The sequence below is a fragment of the Zonotrichia albicollis genome, chromosome 27 (assembly GCF_047830755.1).
Source record: "Zonotrichia albicollis isolate bZonAlb1 chromosome 27, bZonAlb1.hap1, whole genome shotgun sequence".
NCBI lineage: Eukaryota > Metazoa > Chordata > Aves > Passeriformes > Passerellidae > Zonotrichia > Zonotrichia albicollis.
The window spans coordinates 4,139,935-4,164,701 of NC_133845.1; the positions used below are offsets into that span (position 1 = coordinate 4,139,935).

Sequence of the window (24,767 nt, forward strand, 5' to 3'; positions counted from 1 at the left end):
CTACCTGTGTGAAACATCTGTTTAGGAGACAAGAACGTAAACACAGTTAGAGAGGAAAGATTTTGACAGACACATACTCTAGCAACTACTAACCAATGAACTGAGCTGCAATAACCAATTAAACATGATGCCTTTAGAAAACCATATAAATATGAGCTATGAAGAATAAAAATGGTATAAATAAATAAACAATTATCTTGTCCATCCTTACAGCAACAAGGAGACAACCAGGGGAGAAAGGAAATGCTGGGCTGCTCAATCAGCAGCAAATCCCTCATTCCCGAAGCAGAGAGAGGAATCCCCCCACACCCACTCTCACCTCTGGGGCAGGTGAGGGGCTGCACGGTGCCAGCACTGGCACAGGCCGTGCCAGGCGGGCAGGGCAGGCAGGAGCTGGCCCCTGGCACGGGGCTGAAGGTGCCAGGCTCACAGGGCAGCTCCAGCCCCGAGCCCGCCGGGCAGTAGGAGCCTCTGGGACATCTGTACCCATGGATGCCATCCACAGGGCAGGGAGCAGAGTTCCCTTCCAGGCAAACGTACCTGGAGAGAGAGAGAGAGAGAGAAAATCCACCTGGAACAAAGAGCCCTGGGGGATTTTCAGGGTCCTCCACGGCAGGAAGGGAATGACGAATTTGAGTGCACGTTCTTAGAAGTCTAATTCCTTATTTCATGTAATTATTATATTATATTACACATAATATTTTCTATTAATTACATTAAATTATATTACATTATATTATACAATGCTATATTATAGTATACTATATGATAATTTATATTACAATACATTACATTATATTCTATTACATTACATTTTATTCTATTACATTACATAATATTATATTATGGTATACTAAAACTATACTAAAGAATAAAGAAACAATACTTACAGAAGGCTTAACAAGATACTAATGAAAAACTCATGACTTCTTCCAGAGTCCTGACACAGCTGGCTGTGATTGGTCATTAATTTAAAACAATTCTTCGCATGTTGGATAAACAATCTCCAAACACATTCCAAAGCAGCAAACCAGGGAGAAGCAAATGAGAAAAGGGGGTGAAAAGCATCAAACTGCTCCCTGTTGAGGGACATGGGTTTTGGAAGTCAAGGGTCATTTATGATTAATAATTTACATTTCATTACCATCCAGCTCAGAAAATATGGATTATTCCTGTTACAGCTAGGCTGTAATAACTTTTAGGGTTAAAGGAAATTTTGGTAAGGTTTAACTCTTGCGGTTAAAGGAGATTTTGGAAAAGTTCAACTAGTACAAGTCAAATCCCTCATATTCCCAAAATTAATTCGTTTCAGTCCTTGTCAATGTAGCCCTCATTGTATTCCCAGCTTAGCTTCAACTGCTAAATTTCATTGTGATTTTCTCTGCTCCATTCGAGAGCCAGCTGCTATCAGAAATCTCACAAAATCTCATTACGCTGCACTGAAATCACTTCTAAGACTCTCTTACACTTATAAAATAAATCAAATTTCTGTAGCTTCTTGCTCTGAGGCCCATGAGATGGACAGACACTGCTCAGGGCACTGTGCACAGGCTGGGATGGTGCCTTGTCCCTGGTTCTTGCACCACCTTGTGGGAGAAGAGGACACAGAAAGGAAAAAAAAAGTTAAAGTCCCAGCAAGTGATTATGGGGCTAAATAAGGGATTTGCAGTGGCAATTTATTTATAATAATGATTTTTTTTTTCACTGAAAGCAGAGGAAAAGATGTATAAGAATGCCAGGCAAATGCGAAGGGAACAGGAATGTCTCTGAAACACCTACAGGGAGATGCCACATTGTCACCATCATATTTTCTGAAAAATCCCCTAGCCCAGGATTTCTTCTGGGAAGCTGAGAAGCCTCAGAGAAAAATGAGAACAATAATTATCTGATTTGCTTCTCCTGTGTTTTGCTGCTTTGGAATGTGTTTGGAGATTGTTTATCCAACATGTGAATTGTTTTTACTTAATAACCAATCATCGTCAGGCTGTGTCGAAACTCTGGAAGAGAGAATCACGGGTTTTTCATTAATATCTTGTTAAACCTTCTGTAAATATCCTTTATTCTTTAATAGAAGTTTAGTATAGTATTCTATAATATATTATAATAACATATAATAATATAATTTAGTAACATATTTGTTACTTATTAGATATATTGCTTATATATATATTTTATATATTATATATTATATATTATATATTATATATTATATATTATATATTATATATTATATATTATATATTATATATTATATATTATATTTATATATAAATATATTTATACATATTATATTTATATATATTGTTTATATATAGTTATTTATTATAATATAATAACATAAAATAATAAGTTAGCCTTCTAAGAACATAGAGTCAAGTTGTCAATTCCTCCTGCATCCTGGGGACCCAGAAAATCCCACAGCACATCCCAACCAAAGGGCTGAGAATGAGCCCAGGAGCTGGAAATTTGGATTAAATGGATTAAAACACATGGAAAGGCTGTGTTTGGTCACTGCCCAGTGACAGTGCCACTCACCCTGGGTCACACAGCGGGGTCTGTGCCAGCTCAGCCAGTCCTGGCTGGGCAGGGCTGGCACTGCCCCTCTGCCCCAGGGCATGGAACAAGCCCAGGAGCTGGAAATTTGGATTAAATTTATTCAACCACACAGCAAGGCTGTGACAGTGCCACTCACCCTGGGTCACACAGCAACGTCTGTGCCAGCTCAGCCAGCCCTGGGGCACTGCAGACCCTCCCAGCAGGGCAGGGCTGGCACTGCCCGTCTGCCCCCAGCCCCAGGGCGCTGGACAGGGACCCGGGGGGACACGGCACGGGGTGCCCGGTGCCACGGGGACAGAAGTGGCCCACGGGGCAGATGTCATTGCCAGGCAGGGCAGGGCTGGAGGAGTCCACCTGGGGGAGGAAAATACAGGGGAAAGGATTATCAGGGGGAGATTTGGCACAGTGGGCACAGAGAGAGGAGCTGGGCACACAGGGGCTGAGTCCTGCAGATTTGGAACTCAACAAAGACCACTGGCATAAAAAGGGTCCTGGCTCCTGAAGGGGGGTTATCCTGTCCCCAGAAATATGAAAATATTAAAATATGAAAATGTTTTTACTTCAAAACACACCCCAGGTGAATATCTTGGAGGAGATGCCAGAGCCCATGCTCCCGTGCAATGTAGAAATGAAAGCCTGGTTAGAATTTATCTATGGGCAGCCAGGAATGCCAGCAGGCATCAGGAGCAGCATGTCCCTGCAGCTGAGGGAGCAGAAATGCTTGGAAAACATCCCACCAGCAGCCAGGAGACGTGAAAGGGCAGTGCCGGTGCCACCAGTAGCCAGGAGATGTGACAAGGCAGTGCTGGTGCCAACAGGAACCAGGGGATGTGACAGACCAGTCCTGGTGCCAACAGGAACCAGGGGATGTGAAAGGGCAGTGCTGGTGCCACCAGCAGCCCGGAGATGTCACAGACCAGTCCTGGTGCCACCAGCAGCCAGGAGGTTGTGACAGGGCAGTGCTGGTGCCACCAGCAGCCAGGAGATGTCACAGACCAGTCCTGGTGCCACCAGCAGCCAGGAGATGTGACAGGGCAGTGCTGGTGCCACCAGCAGCCAGGGGATCTCACAGGGCCACCAGGAACCAGGAGGTTGTGGCAGGACAGTCCTGGTGCCCAGATCACTGTGTTTCTCTGCCTGGCACTCACCCTGTGCTTGAAGGGCGCTGGGCTGGTGGCTCCCTTGGCACAGTGATAACCTGGGTAACAAAATCCAGAGGGCTGGGACAGCCCTGGGGCTGAGCAATACATCCCTGGAACAAACAGAGAACAGAACAGCCCATGATCTCTTTCCAGTCACATGAAAAGAGAAATTTGCACATTTCCTGTGCCCAGTCCCTCTCACCTGCCGGGCAGGGCTCACAGTCAGACTCACTGGTGGCACCAGGCCTGGGGCCAAAGGTGCCCTTGGGACACGGGTGCTCCGTGCTGAAGGTGGTCCCTGGCAGACAGAAGTGGCCAGCAGGGCACAGCTCAGGAGTTTGTGCTCCAGGACCTGGGAGATGAGGGGAGAACCTTGCTCAGGAGGGATGGGGACAGGTAATGGCATTGTCCATCAGCAGCACCAGCCTCCCTGCCCTGCCTGTCCAGCCACACCCAGGGCACAGGGAAAGCAGATCCCATGGGGCAGGAGGATCCAGGGAGAGCAGATCCCATGGGGCAGGGAAAGCAGATCCCATGGGGCAGGAGGATCCAGGGAAAGCAGATCCCATGGGGCAGGAGAATCCAGGGAGAGCAGATCCCATGGGGCAGGGAAAGCAGATTCCATGGGGCAGGAGGATCCAGGGAGAGCAGATCCCATGGGCAGGAGGATCCCCGTGGACAGCAGGGGTCTGGCAGGTGATGAGACACAACATGGTCCTTCAGAACTGCTGTTGTGCAGATCAGAGACAAGGGAAACCCAAAATAATGATCTCCTTCCTCATACCCCTCTACCAAGCATGAGAAAGTGCCAGTTCTCTGAAGTTCAGCCTCAGGAAAAGAGCATTTTACCACACAGGTGAGTCAGTCCTGAATTAAATGCCTGGGGAAAACAAAGGCTTCCCATTAAAACCCTCAGCAGTTCTATTTATTGAAGGGCCTTCAGGTACATTTAGGGCAGACAAAACCCACCCAAAAATGGACAATGGGTCACAGGTTTCACACTTCTATAAGTTTGGTCCATTTGCATTTTGGGGGTGAATCTGCCAATTCCAGCTTCAGCTAATGAAGTCATTGACCCCAAGTTTGCTGCCCCCAACTCCCTTTTGTTTCCATCTCTGGGCCCTGAGGCAATGAGGTGTCCTTGACTGCCAGGCCTGGAGAGGAATTGTTGTGTCTGCCCAGAATGGGGAAGCAGCAGCTCCCACTGTGTGTGGGGTTTGGAGTTCTGCACTAAAGAACTGCAGGGTTACAAATAGATGGAAAATACAAAAGCTGAAATCCTAAGGCATCTGAAGGACTGATCCAAAAGTATGAGTGTGGGCCCATCCTGCTGTTTGTCACTGCTCTGACAGGAGTGCCCAATGCCCTCAGACCCACCTTGAGCACAGTCTGTGTCGTTGCTGGGGGCAGAGGTGCAGTAAAAGCCCTCTGGGCACTCCAGGCAGCGGCTCCCCCTCCAGGAGGGGCTGTAGGTCCCTGCAGGGCACGGCTGGGCTCTGCTGCTCCCCTCCTCACAGAAGTGCCCAGGTGGGCAGGGACCTCCATTGGCAGTTGGCTTGGAAGGAAAACACCACAGTTAGAGCCTAAAAACATCACTGAAGGGGTATCAGGGACAGACAAAGGTGACACAGAGGCTCCATCATCAGAAGGCATGAAGAGGCACTTTATTTAGAAATCTACAGTTCTTAGGGAAACAATGGTGGACTTGAGACTGTGGCATTCACATTCTCTGGAAAAATCCCTTTGCTCAGGATTTTTCTCCTGGGAAGCTGAGAAGCCTCAGAGGAAAGGAAAACAATAATTATCTGATTTGCTTCTCTTGTGTTTTGCTCCTTTGGAATGTGTTTGGAGATTGTTTACCCACAGGTGATTGTTCCATTGGATTCTGCTATGAGTTGTTTGACTCATTGGCCAATCAGGGCCAGGCTGTGTCAGGACTCTGGAAAGTCATGAGTTTTCATTATTATCTTTTAGCATTAAGTATCTTTTCTGTATTCTTTAGTATAGTTTAGTATAGTTTTCTTTGATATAATATAGTATTACAAAGTAATAAATTAGCCTTCTGAGAACATGGAGTCAGATTCATCATTCCTCCCTGCCACGAGAGTCCTTGCAAATACAATATAAGACTTGATTGGCTTCTAGGAATTTTCTCTCACCTATTGGTGAACTATGAATAGCACACTCTGGAGAATCATATCTATAAACCACAGTTACAGAAAAAGAGATAATAATTGTTTTAATTCCTTTCTCTAAGTTTCCCACAGCTTCCCAGGATTTTCCCGGGACAGCTATGTCTCTCTCTGTTCAGAGGACATGTGATTACCAGATAAAAACTCCTTGTGTGCAAAAAGATCAGTGAAGCTGAAGAGAAGCAGAAATTCCCTGTGAAATCCTGCTCTCACCCTGGCTCCTGAAGGCTGCACAAAGCCAGGGCTGAGTCTTGTCATCATCTTTAAAAATTCCTGCTGAATTCTGCCTCAGAGGAGGGCTGGCAGATGCAGCACTCTAATCAAACCCATGAACTATTAACCTCTGGAATTTTAATGTGATGTGGCATTCCAGGCTGCTTCACAGCATCAACATGCAAAGCCAGAGCTGCTTTGGCTCAGATTTTGAATGTAAAGCTCAAGCAAAGCCAGATGTGTTTTGTTATCTCTGCTCCCCTTTCACTATCAATCAACCAGATGCACCTGACAAAGGAGGAAATGTTGAAAGGGAGAGTTTAATCCAGGGCAGGAAACTCAGGTGACATTGTGGCTTAAAAAACCCAGATAAAACAGATATTTTATCTATTTTCCACTATTCCCAGCTTACCCTGGGAGGTCTGGGGGAAAGGCTTCCTCCAGTGCAGTAGAAGCCAGCCTCACACAACCCACTGGGGGACACAAGTCCAGTCCCATTGCAGAAATACCCTGAAATTAAATGCAAAGAATGATGTTGGTCATTCCAGACGGACAACAGCAAATTTGGGATGGGGAAATATTCGTAATGATATTCGAAATATTCAAAATATTCATCCTGTTTGATTCAGCTACAGAGAACAAAGAGCCCCATTGCAGAAATACCCTGAAATTTAATGAAGAGATTGATGTTGGTCATTTTAGATAGACCACAGCAAATTTGGGATGGGGAAATATTCATAACAATATTTAAAATATTCATCCTGTTTGATTCAGCTGCAGAGAACAAAGAGCACTTGTGTGGCATCACATTTTCTGGAAAAATCCCTTTGCCCAGGATTCTTTTCCTGGGAAGCTGAGAAGCCTCAGAGAAAAAGGAAAACAATAATTATCTGATTTGCTTCTCCTGTGTTTTGCTGCTTTGGAATGAGTTTGGAGATTGTTTCATTGGTTTCATGTGAATTGTTTTGACTCATTGGCCAATCCTGGCTCTGAAGAGAGTCAGGAGTTTTTCATAATTATCTTTTTAGCCTTCTGTCTGTATCCTTTCTGTATTCTTTAGTTTAGTATTTTTAATATAATATAGTATCATAAAATGATAAGGAATATGAATTCAGATTCACCATTCCTTCCTTCATCTGGGAACCCCACAAATACAACACACTTGTGTCACCTCTGAGTGTGAACGCATCCAGAGAAATGGTGGAAAGAAAAAGGAATCTCTCCATGTTTTCAGAAGGCTAATTTATTATTTTATGATACTATATTATATTAAAGAATACTATCCTAAACCATACTAAAGCATACAGAAAATATACTTACAGAAGGCTATAAAAATAATAATAAAAACTCATGACTTTTTCAGAGCCCTGATTGGCCATTGAGCCAAAACAATTCACATGAAACCAATGAAACAATCACTCGTTGAATAAACAATCTCCAAACGCATTCCAAAGCATCAAAACACAGTAGAAGAAAATGGCAGATTTAATCTCCATCCTCTGCCCAACCCCTCTGTTCAGGAAAGCTCTACCTAACACCTCTCTGTAGGAAAACATCACCTCAAGATTTCCTGCTCCAGAGCCCCAGGAGCTCCAGAAATGTCTGGAATTTCATTAATCAGGATTTTCCAGTGTTTTACCTGCATCACAGGGGAGGCAGCCCTGGATCCCGGTGTTCCCAGCTGAGCCGCTGTAGTGGCCGGGAGGGCAGGGCAGCGGCGAGGCCGAGCCCCGAGGGCAGTAGGAGCCTTGGGGACATCGGTCCCCCACCGGAGCATCCCTGGGCGTGGGGCTGGCGGCTCCTCCGGAGCAGTAAAAGCCGGCCAGGCAGGGCCCTGTCACCTGGGACTGCCCAGGGAGAGCACAGAAGTGCCCTGAGAGAGCAAACAGTGCTGTCAGCATAGGCAGGAAACAGGGATGGAATGGGAAAAACGGGCTGGAATGGGAGAAAATGGGGCTGGAATGGGGAAAAACGGGGCTGGAATGGGGAAAAACGGGGCTGGAATGGGGAAAAACGGGGCTGGAATGGGGGAAAACGGGGCTGGAATGGGGGAAATGGAATAAAAAGTGGTGAAAAACTGGGAAAAATAGGGCTGGAATGGGGTGAGAAACTGGGAAAATGGGGAAAACCAGGGCTGGAATGGGGGAAAATGGGGCTGGAATGGGGAAAAACGGGGCTGGAATGGGAGGAAAAGGGACTGGAATGGGAGGATAAAGGGCCTTGAATGGGGGGAAATTGGATAAAAAGGGGTTAAAAACTGGGAAGAATGGGGAAAAACAGGGCTGGAATTGAGGAAAATGGGGCTGGAATGGAGGAAAAACTGGGGAAAAAAAACAGGGCTGGAAGGGGGGAAAAAGTGGAAAAATGGAGAAAAACGGGGCTGGAATGGGGAAAAACGGGGCTGGAATGGGGGAAAATGGGGCTGGAATGGGGAAAAACGGGGCTGGAATGGGAGAAATGGGGCTGGAATGGGAGAAATGGGGCTGGAATGGGGAAAAACGGGGCTGGAATGGGGGAAATGGAATAAAAAGTGGTGAAAAACTGGGAAAAATGGGAAAAATAGGGCTGGAATGGGGTGAGAAACTGGGAAAATGGGGAAAACCAGGGCTGGAATGGGGGAAAATGGGGCTGGAATGGGGGAAAACCTAGGAAAAAACAGGGCTGGAATGGGGGGAAATGGGGCAGGAATGGGGGGAAATTTGGATTAAAAGGGGTGAAAAACTGGGAAAATGGGGAAAAACAGGGCAGGAATGGGGGGAAATGGGGCTGAAATGGGGGAAAAACTGGGGAAAAACTAGAGCTGGAATGGAGAAAAACAGGGCTGGAATGGGGGAAGATGGGATAAAAAGGGGTGAAAAACTGGGAAAAACAAGGTAAAAGCAGGGCTGGAATGTGGGAAAACAGGGCTAGATTTTGGGAAAAGAATGGGGAGAAAGGGTCTGGGAGGGGTGAAAAATTGGAAAAATGGGGAAAAAGGGCTGGAATGAGGGACCATGGGACATTGGGAAAAACTGGAGAGAAGGGGACTGAGAGGGGGAAAATGTAGGATCAATGGGTGAGAATGGGATAAATTTTGGGAAAATGGGGCTGGAATGGGGAAAAAACTGGGATGGGATCAGGAAAATGGGATAAAAAGGGTCTGGGAGGGGTGAAAAACTGGGACAAATGGGGAAACACAGGGCTGGAATGGGGGAAAATTGGATGGGATCGGGAAAACGGGAATAAAAAGTGCTTGGGGGAAAATGTGGGAAAAATGGGTCAAAATTTGGGAAACACAGGGCTGGAATTGGGGGAATGGGATGAGATGAGGAAAATGGGATTAAAAGGGCCTGGAAGGGGTGAAAAACTGAGATAAAAGGGGAAATGGGATGGGATTGGGAAAAATGGGATTAAAAGGGTCTGGGAAGGGTGAAAAACTGGGACAAATGGCGAAACACAGGGCTGGAATGGGGGGAAATAGGATGGGATCAGGAAAATGCAAATAAAATGGGCTGGAGGGGGGAAATGTGGGAAAAATGGGTCAGAAAAAAATTGGGAAAATGGGACTGGAATGGGGAAAAAGGGGACTGGGAAATCAGGGATACACAACACTCTCCAGTAAACCAGCCCCTGTCGGCGTTTCCCCCCATCCTGCTTTGCACCAGGGGAGACATTTCATGGATCAGAACACCCTGTGACCACCAAGGACGCTCTGTCCCTGCTGTCACCGCGCTGTCACTCCTGTGCTGGCTCCTGTGCCCCACCTGGCTCGCAGGGGCTGCAGTGGGAGCTCAGGCTGCGGCCAGGCTGGGCGTTGTAGGTGCCTTTGGGACATGGGAACTGAGCTGCAGAGGCAGTGCCCGCAGGGCAGAAGTGGCCAGGGGGACACTCGTTCTCCAAAATGGAAGAGGAATTCTTGGGGCAGAAGAACCTGGGGAAAAGAGAGGATCAAAAAAATGAGGATTGCTGTGGTGTGTTCTTAAGTTTGTTAGTTTGCTCCCCCCATTTTCTGTATTACTTCCTGCTGCTACCCTGCCAGTTAGGTTGCTATAGAAATAAAACTACTCCTCCCTTAATTTCTCTTATAAAGTAAAAGTTGTTTCCTCCTTACAGTCAGTCAATCACTCCTTTTCTCCTCCCAAATTTCGAAAATTTTCTTTTCTCTGAGAGTTATAGTTAACTGTAACCCCAAAACCCCTCCTATAATTTATAACAATTGGTATTGTGTTGCAATATGCACAGGGAGTGCTGCTCTTACAGAGGATTTTGGCTCCTGTGCAGAAAAGCGACCTAAAAGTGCATTTCGCTGCACTCTGAGTTGATTCCTCAAATGCCAAATTGATGGCATAATTGCAAAAGCCACAGAGACGTAATTTTCTTAACTTGAATCACAACACATCCAAGCTGTGATTCATCAACTTGTAAAAGTTAATCAAGTTCAAAGGCAGGCAGTAATTGGAGCTAAATCCCCCAGGGAAAAGCCAGGCTCAGCATCAGGTGATTTTCAAGATGCTCTTCCACTTCAGCAGGCTGGTGCCAGCCTGTTGCCAAGGGAAACAGCTTTCACTCCAGACATGGAGCAAGCTGATGGTGCCAATGGTTTGTGTGCTCTGAACGGCCTAAATTCCCTTCCAGCAGGGTTGTATGTGGGGCTGGGGCTTTTCCTGGTCCCAAAATCACTTTGTGGTGGTGTGAAACAGCTCAGCAGCCTCACAGCACTTTCTGAAGTTCTTTTCAGTGGTAAAATATCTCATTTTCTGTTGTCATCTCACTGCAGGGGTTCCATACTGTCAGGACTCAGTGCATCCCTCTGGGTGTCCAGAGTTGCCAGGACCCCACCGGGGGGCTCAGAGACCCTGGCACACAGCCCAGAGCACCTGGGGATTTGATTTTGGCCCCTGGAGCAAATTACCAGCTTTGTATGAGGACATGAAAGTCACACAGGTTTGAATAGTGTAATAACAAAATGATCACAGGGTGAAAATGTAGATTTTAGGATTTTTGGTATGGGGGTTATGGGGACAAGATGGAGGAATCTGGGTGTGTCCAGCCTTTCTCCTTCTTCTTGTTTTCCATTTCCTGCAGTGATGTTGGCACTTTGGGATTGGTCTAGAGTAGAAGTGCACTGTCTAACACAGGTGATGGGTATTGGGAATTAAGTGTAAATATGTTATATGTAGTTTGTAGTATAAAAGGACAACACAGAGTGCCTGTGGCTGCCCTGCTGAGCAGATCTTGACTGGGCAGAAAGAAAATTTTATAGATAAGAATTAGCAAAAACCTCAAGACCGAAAAGTGAAGAGTCCAGACTCGTTCTTCAGTTGTGTGGGCCGAAGCAGAGACACCCTGCACATCTCGGGGCAGCAATAACAACCAAAACCCGAGACCACACTGTTGTCTCCTTATCACAAGAGTTCCATATCTTCTTGGTGTTTCTCCTGAGTCAGCTCCTCATACTGTTGGTGCCATACTGTTTTCTCCTTATCACAAAAGTTTCAAACTTTCTTGGTGTTTCTCATGGGCAGCTCCTCAGAGCACGGACTCTTTCTTCTTCACAAACTGACTCCAGTTCCCTTCTCAACACCACCCCACTCTCTTATAGCATTTTTCTTCTCATTAGTTACTGTTAAAGTCAGGCTTGTTCCTAATCTTTGATAATTGCCCCAGCTGCACCTCCTCAGGGGTAAGATTACTTTCTACACTATCTTTATTTTCTATATTCTATGCCCCTACAATTTTGCCCACTCACACTGCTCCAGCATGCCTGGATAAAGAATTATTTCAGCATTTCTAAGCTCCCTGTGTCTCACCCTTCAGGACAGGGCAGGCAGCTGCTTCGGCTCAGGGAAGGGTTGTAGGATCCTGCTGGACAGGCAATGGGAACAGCTGTGCCCTGGGGACAGAAATACCCTGGAAAACACAGAACAGCTCAGAATCAGCAGAATTTGAAGAGTCAAAATCAATCCAGGCATTTCTGTGTGACTTCAACTCACCCTGGGGGCACGGCTGGGGCTCCTCACCAGACACACAGTAGTGACCCTGTGGGCAAGGCTGGCACTGCTGTCCCTGGGCACGGGGCAGGTGGGAGCCAGGGGGACACGGGACGGGGCTGCTGGAGCCCTGGGGACAGAAGTGACCCAGGGGACACGGAGCTCCCGAGAGGCCGTCGCGGGGTGTCGGGGTCTGGGCACCGCTGGCACAGTAGAACCTGCAGCAGGACACACCTCTGGGATTCAGACAGGGAAAAAACCAAACAGGAGACCATCCCTGCTCAGGGCAGGGCATGGAATTCATAGAATTCACAGAATGTACAGAATCACCAGCTGGGATGAGACCCTAAAGATCATCGAGTTTGTTAGGAAAATTCACCCACAAACACCAGACGATTATGTCCAAAGAGGAGACAGAGGAGTCCTTCTTGGTTTTAATCCAATAAATAAATTTATTTATTGAATTTTGTTATTAATTTTAATCTTATTATTAATTTTCATCTTATTTAAATTTATTTATAATTTTATTCCAATCAAGGCAGAGGCCATGGGGCATTCCCCTGAGGTCTCGCCAATTTTTGGAGGATGCAGCCTCCTTTTTATCCCAATTTCCCAGTCACATTTCCCTTCTCTCTTTCCCCATTTCTGAGGTACTTGAGAGATTCAGACTTCCCAAAACACCTGATACCAGTGATTCTCCTCTAATGTATATCCCTGCTTTTTAATTTTTATTTCTTACGGAATTTAGGGGTTTTTCCCCATTTCTGAGATACTTAAGAGGTTTAGACTTCCCAAAACACCTGATGCCAAAGATTTCCCTCTAATGCATAGCCCTCATCTTTAATTTTTAATTCTTATGGAATTTAGGGTTTTTTCGCTATTGGCTGAGGTACTTGAGAGGTGCAGATTCCCTGATGCACCTGATACCGAAGATTCCCCTCTAATGTATAACCCTCCCTTTTAATTTTTATTTCTTAGGGAATTTAGGGGTTTTTCTTCCCCATTGTTTCTTTCATCTTTCAATGTCTAATTTCATTGATCAGCAAACCTAAAGTTTATTTGTAAAAGCAAACATCTTTTTCCATTCATCAACCAGTGGAATCCTTCCCATTGTTTCTTTTCTCTCCCAGTGCTGGTTTTATCTCCCAGCAGCCCCACAGCTTGTTTGGAAAGACAAATCCCTCATTGCTCTCAAGTCCAACCCAACCCAACACCTGGCCCAGTGCCACCCCAGGCTGTTCAGGACATGGGAATGGGGTTGTTCTGTTACTCACCCAGGGCTGCACCGCCCCGAGGGTGCCCTCTGCCCCGAGCCATTGCAGAAATGTCCCCCAGGACAGGGCTGGCACTCCTGCACACTCCTCCTGCCCTCCTGGTCAGACCATGTACCAGGAGGGCACTGCAGTGGAACTGGGGCACCTGGTGAGGTCACAGCAGGGTGAGGAAATTCCTCACAGGATTTTAGGAATGGAGGAAAGTGCTGCTGCAAACTCCCTTACCTTCAGGGCAGTAGTGGCCAGCAGGACAGGGCAGCCCTGACTCCCCATCCTGGGGGTTCCTCACTCGGGCACCACTTCTGCACCAAAACCCCTCAGCACAATCTCCTGGGCAAACAGAATAACGGGGAAACAAAACCACGTAAATACGGATTTCACATCAGATTTCAGCCATTTGCCACCTGGGAATCCCTGATGGAATGGTCAGCAGAGGAGCTGCTGCACCTGCCAGGGGGTGACAGAGAGAGGGAAATCTTTCAATGCCTGGGCACTGCCTTCACTTTCCAATAATATCCCACACTCCAATAAAAATCCAATATTCCAGTAAATATCCCATATTCCAATAATATCCCACTTTCCAATAAATATCCCACACTTCAATAAAAATCCCATATTCTAATAAATATCCCATATTCCAATAATATCCCACTTTCCAATAAATATCCCACACTCCAATAAAAATCCAACATTCCAGTAAATATCCCATATTCCAATAATATCCCACTTTCCAATAAATATCCCACACTTCAATAAAAATCCCATAATCTAATAAATATCCCATATTCCCATAATTGTCCCACACTCCAATAAATATCCCATATTCCAATAAATATTCCACACTCCAATAAATATCTCACATTCCAATAATTACCCCACATTCCAATAAACATCCCATATTCCAATAAACATCCCATATTCCAATAAATACATGACACTCCAATAATTATCCCATATTCCAATAAATACCTCACATTCCAATAAATACCTCACATTCCAATAAATATCCCACACTCCGATAAATATTCTAGCACACATTTCCCTTCAGAATCATATTCTACACATCTTAAAGAGGAGACTGAAATATTAAGAGTTCTGTCACAGTGTTTTGCTGAAATAGGGCCATAAGGATAAGGATCAATGAAAAATCATCAGATGTGGGAAAAAAATATTGAAAAAAAAATGGAGAGATGTCATTGCTGGGTGTTTTGCCCTCTGTTTCTCTGCTAAACGTAATCATGTGTACGTCAATGACATGGAAGAATTAGTTCTTTGGGAACCAGGCTAAAAACCCAAACTAATTCTTACACAGAAAAACTTCACACTGAATTATTTTTAAAAGAAGTATCACACATAGGATTCTGGTTTTCACAGAATTGCTTAGAAAAATTAGGGTTTTTTTCCTTCCTCAAGAAGTTTTAGACAGGTGAAATGGAATATTTTACCTTAGAGGAGGTGAGAAACCCAACTCCACCCCCTGTACTAATTATCAGGCTGCACTGATGATCTCAGCAGAGCAGTGATTTACCTGTTGGGGCAGCCAGGCCTGGCACTTCACAGTATTTTCCTGCTGGGCATCTCTGGCATTCCTGCAGGGATTTCAGTTTCTGCCTGGCCCCGAAGGTCCCTGCAGGGCAGCTGTGCTGGGAGCTGCTGCTGGTCCCTGCTGGGCAGTAAAAGCCCCGAGGGCAGGGGAACAGGGTGACATCGATGAGTGGCCCTTGCTGGCTGTCACAGAAAAACCCTGCAGGACACAGGGAAAAGCTGGGTTTAGCTGAGGAACAGCTTCTGCGGGCACACAAACATCTCACTAGCCTTAAAGAGCTATTGATGTGACCCGCTGCTGCTGCACAAACACAATGCACCCTTCACAGGAAATTTAATTTTCTTAACAGGAAATTTAACACCTAGAGGTCCCCCAAAAGCAGGACAAGACTCACAGCTGCCACAGGAAAACACTTAATGACCCAACATTGATTTCTCTGCTTCCCTGCAGTTCACTGAAAGACTTCAAGTAAAGTTTTCCCTCTGAACATCAGAGCTTTTCCCTGTCAGTGTTCCAATTGCTCAAAATACACAGATGTTGTTACTTCTTTCACATCTGAGCTGCTTCAGCCTCTAATGGGCTTTTCAGAGAGACAGAAAATGTTCTCCTCCAGTACAGAGAAGAAACCGTGCAGGCAGCAGATCTCTGATCATGGGAAGGCTCAAAAGAAAACAACAAGCTGTCATCCCCTGTCTGAGGGGAGAACGGAACAACACTTGGATCCTGTAAAACAAACTCTGTAGGATTGATGGGGGTGAGCATGGTGGGGACGGATGGAGATGTGAGATCTCTGAACCAGGGCTTGGAACTTGGGGTTCATTGCAAAGGGTGCAGGGCCCTGCTGGGAGCTGCCAAACACAGCTCAGAGCAGGCTGAGAGAAGAGAGGGAGAGAGAGAATGAGAGGGTGAGAGAGTAAAAGGGGTAAGAGAACGAGGTTCCCATTACAATACAATAAATCTTCTTCTGTGCTGAATATTCTGATTCTCACTAACCAATCTAGTACAAGATACAAATCCTACAGCATTTCCATACAGCCTATAAGAATCATTACATTACCATCCTGTGTTACATTTTAAACCCCAAAAACTCCTCTTTGGGCCCCTTCTGCCAAGCTGGCAGGGTCTGCTCTGACCCTTGGGCCTGTCTGCAAGCAGAGGGTGTTGTTCCATCAAAAGGGGATCACCTTCAGCAGCCACACCATTGTTTTCCAGTTGTTCAGTAACTGAGGGATCTCAAAGCTTGCTTTCATTTTTATCTCACTTATAGTTTCTATATTCTCAAAATCTTTTGCCAGACAATCATATTGATAAGGCTTTCCTGTTTCATCTTCCCCAACAAAACTCCTTTTTTTTCTGGATATGCAGCACCTCTGTCACATCTCCCAGCAGGGAAATGCCTTTTCCACTCCAGTGACTCGCAGCAAGACATTTATTTTGGATTTGTCACAGCCCTTTGAGCACTTCCCCAGGGTCTGTGACAGCTGCAGGACCCTGCGCTCCCCTCTCACCTTCCCTGCACTCCCCAGAGGGGGCACTGAGGCCGGGCTCCTCGCAGTAGAAGCCAGAGGGGCAGGGCTGGCACTCAGACAGGGCTCTCCTCCCTGGCAGGCTGGAGAAGGTGCCCGCCGGGCAGGGCTGGGGCGCTGCTGATGCTGCAGCTGCAAAGGAGCAAGAGAGAAATGGAAAATGAAAGAATGGGTGAGATGGCTGCACTCAGGGGTTGGATGAACAGCAGCAGGGAAGTCGTTTCCACTCCGAGATCCAACAGTGCTGAGTGGGGTGGTGTTACATTCATATTTTCTGGAAAATCCCTATGCTTAGGATTTTTCTCTTGGGAAGTTGTGAAGCCTCAGAGAAAAAGGAAAACAATAATTATCTGATTTGCTTCTCCTGTGCTTTGCTGCTTTGGAATGTGTTTGGAGATTGATTACCAACAGGTGATTGTTTCATTGGTTTCATGTGAATTGTTTTGACTTATTGGCCAATCAGGGCTCTGTAAAGAGTCATGAGTTTTCATCATTATCTTTTTTAACTTTCTGTGAGTATCCTTTCTGTATTCTTTAGTATAGCTTAGTTTAATATTCTTTTATATACTATAGTCTCATAAAATAATAAATTAACCTTCTAAGAACATCAAGTCAAATTCATCATTCCTTCCTGCCATGAGAGCACCCCACAAATACAATAGGGTGGGATGGAAATTATTGGCTTTATTTTACCCAAGGTGAAGACAATTAAAGTCCACATATTGAGACAAAGATGTCACCTCCCATTTTGAAAGGAAGGGGAAAAATTAGGGGTTTTTGGCACCATGGAATCCTCAGTGCTGGATACCCACTGCAGTAGGAGCCCCTGGGGCAGATGTTCCCGGTGACACCATCCGTGGGTTTGGGGCCAGCAGCTCCCCCTGCACAGTAAAAGCCAGCAGCACACTCCCCACTGGGCACAGGCAGCCCTGAAAGACAGAGAGGATTGGTGCATTGTGATTTCAGGGTTTACCTCAGAAACCTGAGTCCCTTCCCTGCAGATTCCCTGCCAGGTGTGTCAGTCACTTCTCCTTTCCCCTCCCAGCACTGTCTGTCAGTCCTGGCATTCCAGAAGGGCCTCGAGTGATTGGCAGATCCAAAGGATGCCCTCTACCCCTGGGGGACATTGGGCCATCCAGGTGTCCTTTGACCCTTGTCCCTCCCCTCCTGTCCCTGCTTGGTGGCTCCCTGCCCCTTCCCTGCCCCTCTCCCCGGGGTTCAAAGGAGCAGCAACCACGGGCTCAGGGAGTTCTGCTGGAGCTGGTGCTGCATTCAGAGGCCTGTGGGCCAGAATAAAGCTCTGGATCCAAACCCTCCATCAGAACCGACTCCTTTCCTTCACCATGGCCTTAAAGCTTCTCCACAGAGGAAAACCTGAGGAGCAGCCCCTGTTATGGGGGGAAGCTCCATCCCAGCACCACCAGAGCTCCTGCAGGCCTGGCCTTGTCCCCACGGGCCCAGTGCAGCACCCAGCCAGCCCAAAGTGTCTGTGGGGTGAAACACCACACACCCGGCCAGCCCAAAGTGTGTGTGGGGTGAAACACCACACACCCAGCCAGCCCAAAGTGTCTGTGGGGTGAAACACCACACACCCACAGCCCAAAGTGTCTGTGGGGTGAAACACCACACACCCAGCCAGCCCAAAGTGTCTGTGGGGTGAAACACCACATACCCAGCCGGCCCCAAGTGTCTGTGGGATGAAACACCACACACCCAGCTGGCCCAAAGTGTCTGTGGGGTGAAACACCACACACCCAGCCGGCCCCAAGTGTCTGTGGGATGAAACACCACACACCCAGCTGGCCCAAAGTGTCTGTGGGGTGAAACACCACACACCCACAGCCCAAAGTGTCTGTGGGGTGAAACACCACACACCCAGCCGGCCCAAAGTGTCTCAGGGTGAAACACCACACACCCACAGCCAAAAGTGTCTGTGGGGTGAAACACCACAGTGCCACTGTTTGGTTCAGCACCAAGGGCCAGACAAGCTCAGGCACATCCTGTCCCTCTATTGGAATATTACCAATATTGTGATGGTGGCACTCAGAGCACTGAGACAAAGGGGGAGAAGCAGGGAAAACATCTCCTCACATCCTTCCTCTGGGAAACACCACAGGCACCGGGCAAGCATTGCTACATCCCATGGAATATCCCCTCAAAACTGCTTTTCCCCACAGATACCCACCTGAGGCATTGCAGAAGAGCCCAGGGGGACAAGGAAGAGGCTCTGGGCTGCCCTGGGGGCAGTAGAAGCCAGCTGTGCACTTGCCCCCCGTGGCAGTGGCCGGGCACAGGCAGTTGGCACTGGTGTAGTTGTCCAGGTCAAAGGGCTGCGAGGTCCAGGCAGCTGAGATACAAAACCAGCCTGGGAACAGGAAACGGGGCTGAGGAGCTCTGCCAGTGACAGAGCCCCAAAAAACATCACAAATGAACCAGCTGGGGTGGCTTTGGGTGTGATGTGGGCACAGCACAGGGTGTGGGACAGATTCATCCCAACTCCACCAGGCCAGAATCTGCCATGCAGCAGTAAGTCCAATTTAATGCCATAAATACCATATTAACAAAGAAATCTTGCAACATCAAGTTCAGCACTTTTGCTGTATGGTCATAGGGCTCAGCTCAGCTGCTTGAGCAGGCTCAGAGGGCAGAGACTGCTCCTGGTTGCCAAGCACAGCCTGGGGCCCAGCAGACATGTGCTCAGTCCCATTGGATACCTCCAGAGAACCCAGCAAACAGACTGGAAGGGTGCCACCCTGTTTTTTTAAGATTTTCTAAGCCTTCTGATGTTGACATTCTTGTAGTGAACTTTATCACACACTTTCTGTAAATAACTCATTGTTTTGCATTTCTTTATGGAGGAGAAAAAATTGATGGACTGTTGGTTTGTCCAGTGTCACTGGAGAGGTGGCACTGTCACCCTCCAATCCACTGTCACTCTTGGAAAACTGTAAATGTTGGAGTCAGAAGATAAACTTCCCTTTTTTCCTTTACCTTGAGAACAGCGGTGTTAGCTTGTGGTTTTTTGTGTCCTATAGCGACAGAAGGGCTGTGCTGAAGACTCAGGAAAGAATTACTTACAAAAACCAAAAATAACAAAGGTTACAAGCTCAATCCTCACAGGCTGACCCCAGCAGCCCCACGCTCACCTGGGTCACACCTGCCTGAGGCTGCTGTCAGCCCCTCCTGCCCGCAGTAGTGCCCAGGTGGGCAGGGCAGGCAGCTGTCCAAGCTCTGGCTCATGGGGTCAGGGTTGTAGTAGCCCCTGGGACAGGGAAACTCCGTGGCAAACCTGGTGCCTGAGGGATAAAGAGAGCAGGAGTCATTCATGGAATATGAACATGATCCTGGATCTGAATTCATCTGCATCATTTCATGTCCTCTTTGCCATTTTATCCCATTGCTGATCCCCACGGCCCTTCATGGCCAAAACTGTGTTTGGGTGCTGTTTAATTTGTGAAGCAACAGCCACATCTACAGCTTAAAATATTGTGGGCATTATTTTTTTTTCTGTGAACAACCACTTAAAAATGTCCAAAAATACACTTAAACAAAAAACGACAGTCAAACATATACAAAATATTTTGGGAGTATTCTTCTGTGAGGAATCAGGCTGACACTTGAATATTTTGTTCACAAAGATAATTTGTTGTCTTTAAGGAGGACGTTTCAGCCTGGCCAAAGGACTGCTGGGCTCCCTGGGCCCATCTCACCTTTGGGGCAGTAAAATCCAGCTGGGCAGGGGTTTGTGCTGTAGCTGGTGGTGTTCTCTGGGCAGAAGTAGCCTGCAGCACAGGGGAAGCAGGCAGCTTGTGTGGACAGGTTGTTGTAAGTCCCTGCACGGCAGGGCAAGGGAGAGCTGGTCCCTTCTGGGCAGAAATGGCTCACAGGGCAAGGGCCTCCTCTCTGCCGCACACCTGGGACACAGACAGGAGAGCAGGGTTGGGAATCTCCTCTGGAAATGATTATATGAGACAATCAAATGCAAATTTGATTACAGGCAGACCCCGTGACTGCCCCAGTGATCAGTGCAGGCATTTCCTTTGGTAACACTGGCATGCAGGTGATGCCTTGAGAAGTCTGACCTAGAACAGAGGCTGGACAGAGTTACAGAAAAAAGCAGGGTCTAAAAGGATCTCCTCCATGGATGTGCCTTGGGCAGCACAAGAGCTGCACCCAAGGTGAACCAAAAGGGTCCCAAAATGAACCCAAGATGAACAAAAATGGCCCCAAAATGAACCCAAGATGAACAAAAATGGCCCCAAAATGCACGAGCGCTCCCGGGGTCTCTCCCTTGGATCAGTTCTGCTCCATTTGCACCTTGCAGTTCATTGTCCCATCCCAGCTTTAGCCCAGGCAGTCCCACCCTGCTTGTTTTTCTCTCTTAAATTCACCATTGTTTGTGTTCTTGGGGCTGAGATTTGGATCATTTGTCCTTGGTGCCCAGCTGGAGCAGGAATTGTTTTGTCTCCCTGCTCTGTGCACAGAGCTCACCATCCCCTGATGTGAACCCACACCCATACACTAAAGCAGCACAGAACCTGGAAAATAGAAATGCCAAAACCTGAGGCATCATTTGACACAAACCCTTCAAAGAAATTTCACACAGGGATCTGGATGACTGACAGGAGGCAGGGCCAGGAATACTGGGAGAAAAGGTGAAACAGCGGGAGAAAAGGTGGAACAGTGAGAGAAAAGGTGACATTTTTAACGCTGCCTGTTGCCAGAGCCCCGGATCACCCAGTGGCACTCACCGGGTGGTGACGGTGAGGAAGCGCCAGGCTGGCAGAAGTACCCAGGTGAGCAGGGTCCTGAGGGGGCTGTGAGGCCAGGGGAGCCACAGAACTGGCCAGGTGGGCACTCAGTGCAGCTGGAATCCTGCCCATTGTGGAGCCTGAGAGGGACAGAACAGGGTTTTAACTGGTGAGGGGCAAACTTAGCACGGGGGCAAAGTCAAAGCAACGACAAAACTTTTCTGATCAATGCAAGGATGTGTCAATGAGCCTCACTGAGCTGCACTTCATTGCTTAGAGGAGTGGTGAACAGACAAAAATGAAAAGAAAATAAAAATTGGCATCAGCAGAGCTTCACCTGTGTGAGTAAGTGCCCACAGGGCACGGCTGGGGGATGCTGGTGCCAGCTGGGCAGAAGTGTCCAGGAGGGCAGGGGCCACCACTGCTCGTGTTTGTGGCTCCACTGGGGTTGGGGACACTTGCTCCTGCACAAGGAAGATAAAGCAAAAGCATCCTGAATTATTTGGGTTGTTTCTCATTTGGCAAGTTTGGTCCCCATGGATAAAGAGCCACTTCCAGAGGTGAGAGAAGAGAGGAGCTGGTGGCAGCTCAGGACAACAAAGCCAGAAATCAATAATGGAACGAAATAAATAACAGCAAGGACCATAAGGGCCAGAGAATCATTTCTATAGGTGAAAGAAGAGAGGAGCTGTTTGTAGCCCATGACAATAAAGCCAGAAATCAATACTGGAATGAAATAAATAACAGCAAGGACCATAAAGGCCACAGATCCCCACCTTCTCACTCTTTCTGCCCTCTGAAGCCTGAATTCTGTACCTGCTGTGCAGAAGAATCCGGGCCAGCAGGGACCACTGGGAGAGGACAATCCCCATTCTCCACAGAACATTCCTGGAGGAACACAGAAGAAAAAGAGAATCAGCAAACTGAGAGAATAAAAACCAAAAACCCCAGGAGAGCTCTACTGTGCTGCCTGTACTTCTGGAAGGCAAAGGGAAGACTCTGAGAACTCAAATCCCTCAGCATCAGCACAACTGGGACAGAACCCCTTCCTAATTCAGCTCATGCTCTTCTGGGAAGCCCGGAGTGTGAACCAAACCCTTCTGCAGTGTGGTATTTGTGGGGTCTCCAGGACAAAGGAGGAATTGAGAAATCTGACTCCATGTTACTAGAAAGCTAATTTTTTATATATATCATATTATGGTATATTATATCATATTATGGTATATTATATCATATCATGGTATATCATATATTATATTATGGTATATAATATATTATATTATGGTATATCATATATTATATTATGGTATATCATATCATATCATATCATATCATATCATATCATATTATATTATAATATAATATATCTATACTAAAGAATAGAGAAAGGATACAGACAGAAAAGTTAACAAGATTGATAAAGAAAACTTGTGACTTTCGCCAGAGTCTTGACACAGCTGGACTGTGATTGGTCATTAAGTAAAAACAATTTACATGAAACCAATCAAACAACAACCTTGTTGGATAAACAATCTCCAAACCTCATTCCAAACCAGCAAAACACAGGAGAAGCGATCAGATAATTATTGTTTTTCTTTTTCTTCTGAGGTTTCTCAGATCCCCAGGAGAAGAATCCTGGGCAAGGGGATTTTTCAGAAAATATGGCAGTGACACTGCAGAGCCTCCAAAACCCTGTGGGGACACCACCAGTGGCACCATGATCCTCTGGATTTTGATGTTTTCATTTCCTGGAGGCCAAAACCCATCAGAGGATGGGGAAGAGAGAGCTGCAGAGAGATCACCACCCTCTCAGACAGATTCAAAGAGGGCATTTCCTCACCTGCAGGGCACTGCTGGCACCTCTCAGCATGGCTCAGGCCGTAGGAGGGGTTGTAAGTGCCAGGAGGACAAGGATAAAAACTGATCCCAGTTTTCTGGGGGCAGTAGAAGCCGGGAGGGCAGCGGCGCCGGAGCCCCTTTGAGCAGTGAAACCCAGCAGGACAAGGAAGGCATTTGTCTTGACCTGGGAGGGGAAAATAGGAATTAAAAAGGAAGCATGGAATGAAATGGAAGGAAAATACCACGTGCACAGCTTCCCCCTGCCTGGCTGTGCACTTAAAGAAGCAGAAATTGAAATAAAGCTATTTTTTATGCTCTCCCTCTGTAGCTGGCCTCAAATGTGGATTTCTCCTAGGAGCATTTAGCTCAGCAAACTCCACTCCAGCAGCCCGAGTCAGCTCCACGTGTCCCCATTAGGTGGCAGGAGGAGCAGAGGGAAAGCTGGAACTGCTGCCAGCTCTGGTGCACTGAGTGCCCCTGCCACAAACCTAAAACCACATGGGCTGCTGCAGGGGGAAACACATTCCTTGTGTGACACCAGGGGAAAAAAACAACAAAACATCCCTGCTCCACCCCTTCTCTACCCCACTCCCTGAAATATCTGAATATTCCCAGTGGCCAGCAGCTTTCAGGACCTTCTTGGATATCAACAAAAGCTACAAGCAGAGTTTCCATCTCCCCTGAGCACATTGGAGTTGCAAAGCTGCAGCTCCTGACGTGGGGCATTTCTGCAGCTCCTGACCCGTGGCACTGCTGCAGCTCCTGACCTATTCCATTGCTGCAGCTCCTGTTGCAAAGCTGCATCTCCTGACCCATTCTATTTCTGTAGCTCTTGACCTGCTGCTTTTCTGTAGTTCCTGACCTGGAACTGTTCCATTTCTGCAGCTCCTGACCTGTGGCATTGCTGTATTCCCCACTGGGGCAGGGGGAAGGTGCTGCTGAGCCTGCAGGGCAGAAATGTCCCCGAGGACAGAGATCTCCAGTGACGCCATCCTCTGGCTTTGCAGTCTTGGTCCTCCCCGTGCAGTAATAGCCTGAAAACAGAAAACACTGGAGCTCTTCCCCCAAATCAAAACCCATTTCTAAGAAGCTGCACCAAGGGAAATACAGGTTGGATATCAGGAAAAAATTTTATACAGAAAGGTGATAAAATTGTGGAATGGCTGCCCAGGGAGGTGGTGCAGTCCCCATCCCTGGGTGTGTTTAACAAAGCCTGGATGTGGCACTGGGTGCCAGGGTTGAGTTGAGGAGTTGGGGCTGGGTTGGACTCGATGATCTTTATGGTCTCCTCCAACCTGGTGATTCTGTGATTCTGTGAGTTTTGTGATCCTGTGAATTCTGTCTTTGTCTCACCTCGTGCACAAAGTCCCCCAGGAGCATCCTGGCCAGACACGTTGCAGAAGAACCCAGGGGCACAGGGCAGGCACCAGGTGACATCCTGGGCTCCTCTCTGGCCATTCCAGGTGCCAGCAGGGCATGGCATCGCATTGGGGTGCCCAGTGCCAGCTGGGCAGTAATGTCCTCGTGGGCAAAGATCTCCAAAGGGCAGCCCCACCTGAAGAGAATTTAAATTTAATTTATTATGATTTGTGGGAGCTTTGGTAGAGCTAGAAGGTGCTGAGAAATGTAAAATATTTATCACTCACGGGTGAGGAGGTGCTGGAGCCTTGAGTGCAGTAATAGCCAGGCTGGCAGTGCCCCTCTGGCCCAGGCAGCCCAGCCCTGCTGCAGAACATCCCTGCAGGACAGGGATGGCAGG

General features: G+C 47.3%; 1 protein-coding gene across 1 annotated transcript; it reads right to left on the minus strand.

The window, feature by feature from the left end:
* Nucleotides 1-24,767, minus strand: LOC141731971 (uncharacterized). The gene is made up of 26 exons (XM_074559404.1): nt 24,655-24,767; nt 24,362-24,563; nt 23,902-24,042; nt 23,010-23,192; nt 21,986-22,057; nt 21,507-21,633; nt 21,170-21,309; nt 20,129-20,332; nt 19,565-19,714; nt 18,604-18,783; nt 17,231-17,347; nt 16,401-16,550; nt 14,875-15,090; nt 13,572-13,676; nt 13,347-13,491; nt 12,076-12,290; nt 11,893-11,992; nt 9,847-10,013; nt 7,743-7,976; nt 6,516-6,613; nt 5,076-5,253; nt 3,901-4,050; nt 3,705-3,808; nt 2,693-2,910; nt 320-540; nt 1-17 (listed from the first exon to the last, which is right to left on the minus strand). The coding sequence occupies exons 1-26, from the start codon at nt 24,742-24,744 to the stop codon at nt 1-3; spliced, it is 3,924 nt and encodes a 1,307-aa protein (XP_074415505.1). The 5' UTR covers nt 24,745-24,767.